This window comes from Lepidochelys kempii, chromosome 1, assembly GCF_965140265.1.
Source record: "Lepidochelys kempii isolate rLepKem1 chromosome 1, rLepKem1.hap2, whole genome shotgun sequence".
NCBI lineage: Eukaryota > Metazoa > Chordata > Testudines > Cheloniidae > Lepidochelys > Lepidochelys kempii.
Window position 1 is genome coordinate 256,818,103 of NC_133256.1, and position 14,392 is coordinate 256,832,494.

General features: G+C 51.3%; 1 protein-coding gene across 1 annotated transcript; it reads left to right on the forward strand.

Annotated features, from left to right (window-relative positions):
• Positions 1–5,989: 5,989 nt before the first annotated feature.
• On the forward strand, positions 5,990–11,250 carry LOC140908693 (uncharacterized). The gene is made up of 6 exons (XM_073336414.1): positions 5,990–6,134; positions 6,690–7,086; positions 7,907–8,039; positions 9,478–10,515; positions 10,928–11,023; positions 11,185–11,250. The coding sequence occupies exons 1-6, from the start codon at positions 5,990–5,992 to the stop codon at positions 11,248–11,250; spliced, it is 1,875 nt and encodes a 624-aa protein (XP_073192515.1).
• Positions 11,251–14,392: the final 3,142 nt, after the last annotated feature.

Sequence of the window (14,392 nt, forward strand, 5' to 3'; positions counted from 1 at the left end):
TACATTTCAGCTCTTAAGGAGAAAATGCCTTCAAAATCTAACACCACCTGTAGAAATTAACATGCCAGTCTAGCTCCTCATCTAAAGAGGAAATGTGATAATTCTCCCCCTTATTCACATGCATGCAAACTGATGTTCATGTGTGCATTTGCATACATGGTTATATATGCATATGCATGCATGTTAGCTATACACGATGGGTGCAAGCATGCACCCAGGTTATGCACTCTTGTGCACACAGGCTTATACATGTGGACACACATGCAATGGACTTTTGCACCTCTTCGGCTACGCTTGGGTTTATTTACATCCACACTTATGCACAGGTTTGCAGATGTGCCGGCAAGATTTTCACACTTGCATGCTGTTGTGGAGGGAGAATTCTGTTGAGAGGATATGCAGAAACTTGCATTGCCACTGCTCTGGAGTGACTTACCTCAAGCACATCACGTTGTTTTATGTCCTACTCTTGGTTTAGATTAAAACCAGGCTGAGGGGGGAAAAAAGAGGGGAGGTGGGGGCCAGCTGAACCAATGAAATACAGGAGACAAGGGCCCCCTGAATCTGGAGAGAGGAGACTTGATGAATTGAAAATGGACTTCTGCATTGCTTTGTCACCTTCCCATCCAGGCCATCCTTCCCCTGACCGTTAGCCGAGCTGGAAACCGGACTAATATTGCAAAGCGAGGGGAGGCAGCCAAAACAACCCACCAAGAATCACGCGATGCCCAGTGTCGCTGCAGCGTGGGTTACAAAACCCGGGCACAGAACAGAAGTCAACTCCTTCCCACCCCAACTTATAACAGCAGCGAATTGGAGGGGGGTTGCACCCCCAAATCTTCCCTCCCCTACCGTTTTGCAGGGAGCCACTAAGGGAGCCGTATCCAAATGAGCTGCCTCCCGGCAGCCAACCAAAAAGGGGCTTCTGGGCGTGGCCTTCCTCTACTTCCCAGGGAAAGTTTACATGCTTTGTTTTTTAAAAAAAGGCAGCGGCCGATGAGCTGGACCCGGGCCTGAGCTGGTGCAAGGTAAGTGAAGTGCCCAGGGGGTGTGGGCAGGGGAAGGTTGGGTTGGACTAGATCCCACTCCTATAGGGTGAGTGTGTTACCCCGTTATGAAGTGATTGTTTCTATTTTCTGCATGAATAGTCACAGCCCTTATCTTGAGCTATTTTTGCTAGTGATCTGCAAGTGCTTCACAAAGCGTGGGTGTCACCCCCCATTTACAGATGGGCAGCCTCGGGCCCAGAGAGATGATTCGTCCCAATCAGCAAAACCCCAGGAAAAAAAATAAGTGTTACCCATGGCCTGGAACTGGGAGTGAATGCCAGTGCTTTTCTCTTACTGCCCTTCCAAACAAACCCTCTCTGCATGGCAATTCTAAAGACAAGGCAGGGTGATTAAACAAGCTGAAAAACATGTCGCGCGAGTTTGAGGAGTCAGCCTGTGGGGCCAAGAAGTGGCTATTGTGTGTGATTTACCTGGCACCTGCAGTGAATTAGTGCAACAGTTACCCTAAGAAAACCGTATCTGATTTTAGTTTGGGTGCTTGGGAGAGAAAATTAAACCTCTGGTCAGCAGCACTGCTCTTAAGTTCTGATGATGAGCAGAGACGCTGCATGATAGCCCCAGGGATCTTCCTCAGCTGGCTGTCTTTGACAGACAGTTTTTGCAGATTTCAGAGTAACAGCGGTGTTAGTCTGTATTCGCAAAAAGAAAAGGAGTACTTGTGGCACCTTAGAGACTAACCAATTTATTTGAGCATAAGCTTTCATGAGCTACAGCTCACTTCATCGGATGCAGTTTTTGCAGAGTAGCAACTGGGTAAGCTGCTCCACAGGAAGAGAGAGTACCCCTGAAGGGGAGGATATATGGCAGCTCTAGTATCCCAGCCCATGCTGAGCTAGGCGGCCTTTGGGAGTAAGGCTCCGAGGATCAGCTTTGGAATTGCACTTTTGGTGCATTGTAGCTAGTAAATATCCCACTGATCTGAATAGATTAGCTCAGGGAAAGGCTAAGCAGGTTTCTAAAGCTCCTAAAGCACTTGCAAATAGTCCTTACGAGCACATGATCACTAAGATCCCTCTTTTGTCTTCTGCAGGAGCCCCAGATCAGGACATCTGCTGGAAGGTATTGAGATATTCCATCCCTTTTAAAGAAGACTCAAATCAGGCCAGTCTGCCAGGAATCACTGAGGTGGTGATGTAGTTTCCCCTCCTAAAAAAGCTCCAGATAAGAACATTCCCTGCCTGCCAACACTGGCATATTGATGGTATTTCTCCTTCTAAGGAACCCAAGATCAAAACATTTCCTACTGGGGCCGTGAACACCAGGCTGTTAATAAAGTTCCTCCTTCTAAATGAGCCCCAGACCTGAATACTTAAGTATTGAAGTGTCTTGTCTCTTGAGCCTTTATTGCTTCTTTTCTTTGCAGTTCCCTCCCTAAGGCAGCACACCTGAGGAAACGTCTTTCCCCTGGCATGGGCTATGTCAGACTTTGTAGAGCATGCCCCTTGTGAGAACTTTGAGGCCAATGTGTTTGCCAAGAGCCGATGCCAGAATTGTTTTCGGGCAGTTGGTGCTCACCACCAGCCCAGCAACCAGGTGAGCTTTTCATGTGACCTGGAGGGCTATGAATATTTCATGAGAGGCTCCATTGTTTTGGGCTGTGACTGCCTGAGTTCAGTGGATGCAAATTCTCAACACTGCCGCCCAATGAGGCTTTTTGGATTTCACTGGGGGGGCTGAAATTTCCTCTGTGCACAGAATCCATCATTTAATTACTCCCTAGTGCTCTGATGAATTCTGAGCCCTTATCAAAGAGGGGACTAGTGCTGTACTACCAGGGAGGGAGGTCTGGAAGTTAGGATTGAGGTGCATTCATTGGCTGTTCTGCGTGAGAAGTCTCAGGGCTGGAATAGCAAGTGGGGGGTGGCAGGTCAGGACTGAGAGGCATCGGTGAATAGTGAGTATGGGGGAAAGGTGGGACTGGAATAGCAGAGCCGATACAGATCAGGATGGAGATGTAGGCTTAAAGCTATGCGTGTGTAATAGTGGGGGGTGCTACCGTATGTTTAAAATTTTCCTTTTGAGGAAAGCCATTGGTGCAGGATGGGGAAAGGATACAGAGCCTTTCACCTTGTCACTGCTTGAAGCAGCCCGAGTTAGTAGAGACTGAAGGTCTGATGGCCTCTGGCACCCACATCACAACTGACCCTGATTGGTCCCCTTGCTGATAGTCTCAGCAGAGAAGCCAAGGTCTGAACAGACCATGGAGACCAAACTCTCCTTCATCCCCAGGGCAGGGCGAGGTGCATTAGTGAGGACTGGTGCCAGTGAGGCTCACACTGCAGCTGTCCCTGCTGTACATGTCTGAGGGACAGAAGACTTTGGTCTCCCAGGCTGTTGATCAGACACATTTCATCAGTGCCAAACTCACTTTAGAAATGCACTGTGGGCCAGGTGTGTCACCTGTCTGCTCCCTGCCCTGCTGCTAGTGGGAGAGCGTGATGCCCCATCCCAGCATGGGGTGCCAGCTGGTTTCATGTTCACAGAGGGCTTCGTGTTGTTCATTGTTCTCTGGGAGTGATCAGCCCAGGATTATGAAATAGTAATGAGGCTCCTACTCTCTCTGGCTCTGGGCCTCTAGAGTTACCGCTCCCTTGCCTGCGATCTGCTCAGAGCTGTCTCCTCTGAGCGAATCCCAGCGAGGGCGACACAATGGAGGGAAAGCTGCGCTGACAGCCAGGCTGCTTGGAACCTTCCCCCTCGCTGCTCCTATGCTGGGAAGGTAACTGGGCTTGGGAGAAGGGAGAGGCCAGCACCCTGGGGAAATGCCAGAGCCCTTATAGAGCGGGAGAGGGAGGGGCGTTGGCTCCAGTCCTCCCTTCGGACTACACCCTCCTCCCCCCGGAAAGCCTTTGCCCTGCACTATGACACATGGAGCCTTGGCAAAAATCCTCCAGAGGCTGGGGAATGCAGGTGATGAACAGCTCCCACCAGTCGGGGCATCAGTTCTCGTGTGATGGGCAGTGTCTGACCTCCTGAGCAAAGCCAGACTCTGGCATTTCCCACTTGTTTGGTGAGCCTGGCAGGTGACAGCTGTAACAGAGGGCACTTATCTGATCAAGTTAAGTCCTGGGGCTCTCCTGGGAAGGTTTCCCCTTCCTCCTCCTGGCCTGACACCCCAGATATCCCTCTCCTCCACCATGTCCTTCAAGTGTTCGCTTGGATTCAGTGCCCCATCCCTCTTTTCCCTCACTCGATCTCTGTCTTGGGGTGACTGGATCCCTAGGAGATGGAAGGTAACTGCTCCAGCATCCAACAGGGCCTTGCTAGGCCTCTCTCTGGACTGCTGAGGAATGAGAAGAATAGCTTGAATGTGAGAGATCACGGAACAGTGAGGGGATCCAGCACTCCTGGAAGCAGGCTGGTGTTAGGGAGATGCCCTGAGAGACAGGGTAGGAATGAAAGGAAGGAGGATGAGACTGATAAGAAAGGCAACCTCCCCACTAGCCCTTGGAACGGTGGAGTCACCAGTACCTCCCCTTCCTCCCTGCAGGTGCCAGAGGAACATACTGTGGAGGCCCCACACAGTGGTGCCACCAGTGGGCCAGACCCAGGTGGACTTTGGGACCCCGTGTGCATCTTAGCTCCCCAGTGTGAGTTGTATGTGTGTGCGGGCTTCGACGAGGGGACTGAGGGGTGAGTATTGAACTGTGGGAGGGGAAGCACTTCGCTGACAGGGATCCCTGCTAGGTAAATAATATGGGGAGGGGAGGGGTAGGGTAGATGTTATCCCATGATAGGAGAAGGTAGGTAGGTGTCTTACCGTTGATCCCTGCTTGTCGTGCAAGGGGCAGATGGGGCAAACTCTGAAAACCCACCATCACCAGTGGCACTAGCCAGGCTCCTCACTGGCAGACTCAGTAGAGGCCAAGGGCTGAATGGGCCATGGAGACTGGACTCCCCTCTTCCTCAGCCTCTCCAGAGCCGGTCTGTGGCCCACTGGCAGAGTGCGACATGTGGGGAGCCCTCGCTGACACTGTCCAGCCTGGCCCGCTCTGGGGATTGAGGAGTTGGGTCTCTAGGGCTGTTTAATCTGGGCCGTTCCAGCAGAGCCGCGCTCACGCAGCTTTCCATGCCTGCCCGCGGTAACACGTTCAGCTGAACAATCACCACCAGCTGTTTGTGTTTCCCTGCCTCACAGCTGGCAGGAGAGCTTGGTGTGCAGCCGAGCCCAGGACAAGCACGGAGAAACCAGCCCCAGTTCTGATATCTGCACCGACCCCGGAACCAGCGCCACGCTCTCTGGGGTGAGATGGGGTCGTCTTGTCTTTTGGATTGGGCTGTTTGATTCCCCCTATGCCTTAACCCCTCAGACCACTTTCCCTGGGCTCCTGAGATGAGCAGAACCCAAAAGATAAAGGGTAAATAGGCCTGTATTGAGATATTCTGGGGAACTGCAGAGTGCTGGGTAATTGGGTGTGGGGAGGATAGATGTTGATGTCATAGGCACAATCCCAAGGGACCTTTAATACCCACAAAGTAAACTCCCCTAAAGAGCACATCAGCTAATGCTGGGAGTCCACATTTATTCTCAGTGCTCAGACCATTCCCCACAGCACCCCCTATTGGCTAAGGCTGAGACAGGAATAACTGATTGTTCCCCCAAGCCAGTATTCCTACACCATTCCCTATCATGCTTGCTGAAGATAGAGGTTGGCCGTGGAGTAACGATGCACTCGCAATAGCTAGCATGTCTGTACTACTCCCTGCAGTGCCTCCTACTGGAAGAGCCTGGGATTGAAGTGGCTGTGAGCTCCACACAGCACGTGTAGCTGCATCATTCCCCATAGCACCTCCAGCCAGAAGAGTCTGGGACAGTAGCTTTCTGCATCCTTTGTACCGACGTGGTCTGTTTCATTCCTCAGGACTGTGAAATGACCAGGCTGCTGGACAGCATTTTGGGATTGGGCAAACAAGACATGATGAACTACACTGGCCAGAGGAAAGAGGTGCAGATTGGAGCCCTGCAGTCAGACAGACCCAGGTGGGGTCAGACCATATCCTGTGGATCCTGGGGGAGAACAGAGTCCCAGAGCTTCATGAAAGAAATCTCCCCTCGGAAAGCAGGTTTGGTTTTCTCCTGCCGTAGACCATAGTTCAGGATATAGGTGGCTCGTTCTCCATGTGGGGTTAGTCTTGGAGTCTCTGGATCAAGGCTCTATTTAGATTGTAACCTCTTTGGGGCAGGGATTGTCTCTTACTCTGTACAATGCCTGGCAGAATGGGGTCCAGTCTCAGCTGGTCCTTAGGCACTACTGTATTAAACATGATAAATAGTAACAATAGAGCCCAGGGTCTGTGCAGTTTTGCTCCAGTGTCCCTGTGCTTCTCAGCCTCGCCTGCAGTTCTCAACCCAATGTCTGTGCAGTTCTGGTTTTGAAGTCTTTGTGGTTCTTGGTGTCCAAGTGCTCCTAGCCTGGCACCTGCAGTTCTGAACGCAGTGTCTGCAGGGTACTAGGTCTTGTCCATGTTGTTCTGGATTGTCTCTGGCTCTTATCCCAATATCCACTTTGTATCAGATCTAACCCACTGCTGGTTTTGGCCACGCTGCTCCTGTGTGAGGGAGGGGATGTATCTGCCTCTTGGAGATTCCCTAACCTCAATCTTCTGTTTCCCTCCCAGAATCCAGTCCTGGGAGGCAGAGCGCTGGAGATGGCTGGGGAAAGCATCAGATGGAGAGCGGTTATTTCTCTCTGGAACGCCGGAAATCTGACCCCACCTGGGTCTCCTCCCCGCCACGAGCCAGCCATGGTGCTTTGCCCGTGCTCAGTGACCCGATAAGGACTGGCAGGCGTCTCACTTCCTCCGTCAGCTCATTGGACTCTGACCTACCTGGGTACACGAGGGGCGGTGGCGAGGAGCGACATGGCCTGGTGCGGCAGGAATACATGGTGTTGGCTGATCTGCCCAAGCCCAAGCGGATCAGTCACAGGGAGGCATTTGACCAGGAACGCAGCAGCTCCCGCACTCGGAGCCCAGGCCGGGCAGAGGTGGAGCGGATCTTTGGATACGAGCGCAGGTGAAACAAGGAGCGGGGGTGTGTGGGTGTGTGTTGTGTGTCTTTTTAACAGGTGAGCTGTCCCAGGGTTGGTATCACCGAAAGCCTGATTTTTGGAGGTACGTGAGCGCCCACTGCTCTGCTGAGTGCCTGCAAGTCAGCCTCTCCCATTGGTGCTCACATTGAGTTTAAACATGGCTCTCTAACTCAGTTTAAAGACTAGTGTAGATGGGGCTGGAGGCAGGGCCTCCATCCCTCTGTGCGGGGCCTCCTGGGAACTTCCAAATCTGAGTGTTAAAGTTATAGTGTCCATAGCTGGCAGGGTGAGGATGTGGGGAGAGGAAATGGAGGGAAGAGCAAGTCTAAGGTGTTAGAGTTTAGATGGGGAGGAGAGATGACGGTGGATAAAGAGCACGAGTGGAAGTAAAAACAGAGTGGGCAGTCTCGTGGTTGGGGTGGGAAATAGGAGGGGTAGATGGGGTGTGGAAAGCATTATTGGGGTGCAGAACATGAGGGGGAAAGGAGCCATGAGGGGGAGTGGAGAGCATGCCTAGGGATCATTGGGAAGATAGGGAGTGTATTGGGTCTGAGGAGATGCAGGTAATTGAGGAGTGCAGAGCATGTGAGGGATGGTTGATGTAGAAGAGAGCTCAGAATGGGAGGCAGATATGGGCACAGACAGAGCAGTTCATGTTAGACTCTGATGAAGCTGGGAACCCAAACTCAGAAATATGGTATCACACTCTCTGTCCTACTGTGGCTTGTGAAGGCTAGGGCTGGTGAGGACTCTTGAAGCCCAGACAGAAGAGCACCTGTGATTGTCTTTGTGTGTGGTTGTTAGGAAGTCTGAGACGCTGGAGGCGTTCCAGGCCCTGGAGGAGGGCCTCCTGGACCGGCTAGATGGCAAGACCCCACTGCTGGCCAAAGAAGGCCGATTAGGCAGGAGGCAGTCCAGCCCCAGCCTGTACAGAGAGGTGAGTTGCTGGACTCATCACCAGCCCCTTCCTTAGCCAGATAGCAGTAGACACAGCCCAGCCCTGGCTTCCTTTCAGCAAACATCTTCTCAAGCTGTGTCTTGTCCCCATCATCTTTTCTGTTCTCTCTGTGTGCCACACAACTCTGTCTTCTTCTCTTATTATCACCTCCACTCTTCCCTTTCTACTTGATTCCCAGATCCTTCTCTCTCCCCATCCCCTTTCTCTGTGTGTGCCCCACTTCTGCCCCTATTGCAAAATTAGACCACTGCTCCTTCACTGGTTGGGTGAGAGGGGCCACTTCTTTACGCGTGGGAGAGGCTGCTCTGCTTGTGTGCAGTTGCATGTGCACTCCACTGCCCCCTATTGGAGCTTAAGACATGTTGATGTTTGAAAATTCTCTCTGGGGGCGGAGCTAAGTGCTGCAGGTATGTCTGTGCATTACTGCCCCCTACTGTAATACAAAAACAACGAGGAGTCCGGTGGCACCTTAAAGACTAACAGATTTATTTGGGCATAAGCTTTCATGTGTAAAAAACCGACTTCTTCAGATGCATGGAGTGACAATTACAGATACAAGGCATAAATATATATTGGCACATGAAGAGAAGAGAGTTACCTTACAAGTGGAGAACCAATAATGAAGCCCAATTCAGTCAGGGTGGATGTAGTCCACTCCCAGTAATTGAGGAGGAGGTGTCAATACCAATAGAGGGAAAATTGCTTTTGTAGTGAGCCAGCCACTCCCAGTCCCTATTCAAGCCCAAACTGATGGTGTTAAGTTTGCAAATGAATTGTAGCTCTGCAGTTTCTCTTTGAAGTCTGTTTTTTGAATTTTTTTTTTTTCTTGAAGAATGGCTACTTTTTAAATCTGGTATTGAATGTCCAGGGAGATTGAAGTTTTCTCCTACTGGCTTTTGTATGTTACCATTCCTGATGTCTGATTTGTGTCCCTGTATCCTTTTACGTAGCAAAAAGTATAATACAATACTGTAATACAATGGCCCTGCTGACATACAGTAGTGCCCCTTCCTTTGTAGGCCATCAGTAACAAGATCCAAGGGCTGGAAGTTGAATGTAGACAAATTCAGACTGGAAATAGCATGTAAATTTTTAACAGTGAAGGTAATTAACCACTGGGACAATTTGCCATGGGCTGTGGTGGATTCTCCATCACTGGCAATTTTAAAATCAAGATTGGATGTTTTTCTACAAGATCTGCTCTAGTTCATAAACGAATCCTTTGGGGAAGATCTATGGCCCATGTTATGCAGGAGGTCAGACTAGGTTATTATATAGTGGTTCCTTCTAGCCTTGGAATCTATGAACCGAATGGTCTCCATGTGCTAATTGCCTCTTTCTCCGAATGTGCATGAGCGATGTGGACAAGCTCGTTAGAGAACTCATTCCTTTATCCTTCCTCTGATCTCATCCCTAGGGGAACAAGAGGCTCCCACAGCAGCTGGAGCAGCGTGACAGAGGCAGAGGAGAAGCCCTGCGCTCAGTGAGCCTGGCTTGGCGATCAGAGAGAGACTGGAGGAGCCGAGTGGAATCCATGTGCCACATGAGTACAGATAAGTGCCTGGATAGAGAAAGGGTGCCTCTTCAGCCCTCAAATCCTGAAAAATACACAGATAGTAACTGGAAAAGCCAGAGGGATTCCCTGCACCCCACAAACTCCGGGAAGAGTTCAGATAACAGTTGGACTGGCCGAGGGGGGCACCTGTGCTTCGTGAGTCTTGGGAAGCACACAGAGAGCAACTGGAAGAGCCCAAGGGAGACCCACCCTCTGAGTCCAGTGACGAGGACTGAGAGAAAGGGGAAAGGTGCAAAAGAGCCCCTGCACCCTATGAGTGCTGGAAAACACATGAGTGAACGACAGAGCCTAGAGAAGAAACGCCACCCTGTGAGTCTGGGGAAATGCACAGAGCGTGATCAGAAGGGCCACGGCAAATCACTGCGCCCCGTGAGTCCAGCCGGGAAGCCAGAGAGGGACTGGAGGAGCCAGGCAGAGACCCTGCGCCCCAGGAGTCCAACTAGGCAGCCGGAGAGGGACTGGAGGAGCCAGGCAGAGACCATGAGTCCAGCCAGGAAGCTGGAGAGGGACTGGAGGAGCCGGGCAGAGACCCTGCGTCCCAGGAGTCCAACTAGGCAGCCGGAGAGGGACTGGAGGAGCCGGGCAGAGACCCTGCCCCCCAGGAGTCAAACTCAAAGATCAGAAAACAACTGGAAGACCCAAGAGGAGTGTTTGTGCCACATGAATCCAATGCAACAGCTAGAAAGGGACTGGAGAAGCCAAGGAGAATGTCTGTACTCAGTGAGCTCAGGGCACCAACCAGAGACCATGAGGAAAAGCTCTGTGAGTCCAAGTCAAAGGTCAGAGAGTGACTGGAAGAGCCATGAGCGGTCCCTAGACTTAAGCTCAGAGAAGCAATTGGAGAATGACAGGGGCAAAGAGGAGACCCTCTTGCATCAAGTGAGTAGATCTATGGAGGAGTGAGAGTCCTGAGGGAACCTGTGGCTGATGGGAATCCCTCCCCCAGCAGATCCAAACCCTGGCAATCAATCCTCAGTTTCCACAGAGCTGGAGAATCCCATTCTTTGCAGCCCCACCCAATGAATAGCACAGAGGTTGGCTTCTCCTCTGGTGTTCAGCTCTGTCCCATTCCTTGTGATGCCTCCTGCTGGCCAGGACAGAAATAGAGCTCTGCCCCTGCATTTTACCCTTTCCCCTGGTGTCCCCTATTGGCCTGAATGAAGAGTGCTTTGTCCCCAGCACTCTGGGGATGAATTTCTGCAGGAGTATGCTGGGAGATGGGCACATGCTTATGGAGAGCGTGGGAGAGGGCAGAATCCTAGGGCTTAGATCCTGATTTCTCTCCCTGTAGTCCCAGCTAGATCGAGGCACACCCCAACCCCTCAACAATGCCAGCTCCATGGGAAGCCAAGATCTTTATTTGAACACTAACGGGCAACGCAAAAAGGTACTCCAGAAACTGGGGAGGAAGGGGGCACTGGGGCGGGGGAGAGCGTGGTATATGTGCGTGTGCATGAGGGAACCTGTCAGAAGCTCCCAGAGGGAGTAGGATGACAGGGAATTGGCTGGGTCATTCTCTGTGACAAAGGCTGTTGGCCTCTCATGCAGGTGCTGTCTCAGCATGCAGCACCTCTCTCTCTCTCTGACACCATGGCTGAGCGAGTCTCTGCTTGAAAGGCAGCTGTGAGGCACTGAATTGCTGTTTTTTGTGAGAGGTGGGTAAATGTATTTGCAATTGCACCTCCCCCTCCCAATCCATTTCCCATGCTTGTTAGCACATTATACACACTAATTCTTCCAATACCTCTCCATTAGGCAGGAAAACATTACTCCCCCTATTTCACAGGTGGGGAAACTGAGGCCCAGAGAGGCAAAGCGATGTGCCCAAGGCCACAGTGAGAGTTGGTGGCATAACTGGGTTTAAAATGCGAGAGTTTCTGGCTCCCAGTGTTGAGCTCAGCCCAACCTCTCTCTCTCTTTGTCATATCCTATGATAAGATGTAGTGACTATTGCATATGGATAAGAGGAGGGGCTTATTTTACAAATAGAATCAAAAGTGAGTGATTGTGCCGGTGCTCTTGTGATTTAGAAATGATCTCCCAAGTGAATTTGATGCTGATGAAAGGTACCAGCCTATCTGATAATTCTGGAGCCTCAATCTTCTGTTGAACCCAGGTCATGTGCTGTCTTCCCGGCCCCCCCTCCCGCAGTGTGCCTTAGCCCTCCCCTGGAAAGATCTCCTCATAGAGAGGGGAGTTGTCTCCATGCCCCATTCACACTTCTGCTGAGAATGCCAAGGAGGGGGCCAATGCAGGAGCATCATGAGGGTACATTTGTTGGGGGATGTGGGCATCGCTCTGAACTGTGACTTATCAACTCATTTCCCGTGAAGCATCAGACAGCTGTCAGATGCGAATGCCTTGCACTCAGTGTCCCCCAAGGTTGGATTTGAATGGGTGACCCGCATGCCATTCACAATCCCCTGAGCCATGAAACTCTTGATCTAGAATTGAAAGACTCTGTATCCCACCCCCCATCTCTGAACCAGCCACCCTGTACAGGGAGGTTGTGTGTGTCCCTCTTCTGAAGTTTGTATTGTTTGTGCTAACAACACTGAAGTTGCTTCTGGCTTGTTTTCCCCTCCTTTGTAGGGGGCATCTTCTCAGTGCTGAGGTGTCTTGGAGCCCTGGCCATATGAGAGAACTGGCTCCAGCTAAACAGCAGCAAGGGTTCAAATCTTTCCTCCTTCCTTCCCCCATCCTGCCCTTCACCTCCCCCACAGGGGCTATTAAAATGCAAATACTCTTGAGTATCAGGCTGTCACTTGGTGGGAGGCCCAGCACTCTCTCCTCCCCTTCCTGGAGCTCCTATTGCTTACTTTCCTCACTTCTGTGCAGCTGAAAGCAAACTGGGCCCTGAGGGAAGGTGCCCTTTTCTCCTTGGCATTTGTTCTTTCTTAGTGCCCTCCTCTCTTGGCCAGGCTGGTGAACACAGAAAGAGGGAAGTGGAGGGCCACAAGGGTTACACATCTCTAAGTGTTTTCTATAGTACCTGTCACCATAGTATCTGTGTGCTACACCCCCATTAATGCATTTAGCCTCACAACACCTCTGTGAGCTGGGGAAAGGTTATTAGCTCCATTCTACAGATATGGCAGCTGTGGTACAGAGAGATTGAATGACCTACAGAAAGTCCAGTAGGAAGCCTGTGATAGAGATGAGAATTTGACTCAGACCTCCTGAGGCTCAGTCCAATGCTTGCTTTAACCACAGGACTACCCTTCCTTCTTACACTTCACCCTGACCCCAACATATACCTCTCCAATTGCCTGGTCCTTTAAAGACGCACAGTCTGGTTGCAAATGGTCATAGGCAATATCATGTAGTTGTAACTGTGTCAATTCCAGAATAAGAGAGAGATAAGGTGGGTGAGGTAATGGCTTTTATTGGACCAACTTCTGCTGGTGAGAGAGACAAGCTTTTGAGAGAGCTTTTCTTCAGATGTGGCTTGAAAGCTTGTCTCTCTCACAGGACTGGCTCTAGGCACCAGCAAAGCAAGCACATGCTTGAGGCAGCATAATTCCAGGGTCAGCATTCCGGCCATCCCTTTTTTTTTTTTTTGCTTGGGCAGTTGTGCTCTGAGCTTGGGGCGGCAAAAAACCTAGAGCCAGCCCTGGTCTCTCACCAACAGAAGTTGGTCCAATAAAAGATAGTACCTCACCCACCTTGTCTGGCTATAGGCAATATCCAGAGCTTTGGCCCAGTCAGAGGCTCTGCTGGGCATATGAGCACATGTGCATATGTGCATATGAGTAACCATGTGCCAATTTCCTGGTATCACTGAGGTTCATGGAGCCAGGTGCAGGGGGAAAAGATCAGCCAGTGTAATGGGAGATGCTGGGGATGGTGCAGAGGGAGAGGGGCTCTGCCCTGGGAGAAGATGGGGGACACTGAAGGTGGGCAGAGGGGGGAGGGCTCAGCCAGGGTTTGTATTCAGCTTGCCAGCTTCAGCCATGCTGTGGTTAGAGAGGAGCACATTCTCTGACCTTATTCCCCTTGTACTGCCAGTCAGTTACAGGGAAGATGTTTCTAAAGGAATTATATTAAATGGGTTAAGGTGCATAGTTCAGAAGCAAACAAGGAAAGAGGCAAATCTGGTCTTCTGGCAATTACAGTTCATTCAGTCCTGAGCTACTTCTGGGGGCACAGAGATCTCATGATAATACATTGGTTAGTCTCTAAGGTGCCACTAGTACTCCTTTTCTTTTTTCTCATGAGATCTCTGTAGAGAGTTGTAAGGCCACTCTTCTGCTCACTTTTCTGTGAGGCTGAGGGCAAGAGGGCATTTTCATTCTCCTGCCCTTTCCTGTCTGAGCGTCCTGCTGAAGGACAGGAAGCAGCAGTCAGAAGATCCTAGGTGCTACCAAGTGGAGGATGCCCTCTGTGGGCGCACAAGTTGTGATAGAGGAGCTCCGCCATGGGCAGTGCCTTCAGTTAGGAGCCGACTGTGAACGTGGGGTGGCGGCTGAAGCTCTGGCCTGCCTCCAGCGGGCACCCCCCTCCCCCCTGCAGCTCTTCCTGCCAGGGGTCACCTGGTGTAACACTGTTGCATCTGTGCTGCTGATCCCTGAGGCTCTCCCTCGCCCCCTCCTAACACTGCTCCCTTCCTCATTGGCTGGCCAGCTTCTCCCCGGCTCCCCCATTGGCTACCGGCCCCTCCGGCCGCGTGCACGTCCCGGCTCCGCGCCCTCCCATTGGCCGGAGGGACCCTCCCAGGAAGTTTTTAAAAAAAAAAAAAAAAAAAAAAGACGACGAC

Coding starts and splice junctions, on each gene's coding strand:
- LOC140908693 (XM_073336414.1), top strand. CDS start 5,990: ATGAACTACACTGGCCAGAGGAAAGAGGTGCAGATTGGAGCCCTGCAG. Junction 7,087..7,906: donor ATCTTTGGATACGAGCGCAG/GTGAAACAAGGA, acceptor TGTGGTTGTTAG/GAAGTCTGAGACGCTGGAGG. Junction 10,516..10,927: donor AGGAGACCCTCTTGCATCAA/GTGAGTAGATCT, acceptor CTCTCCCTGTAG/TCCCAGCTAGATCGAGGCAC.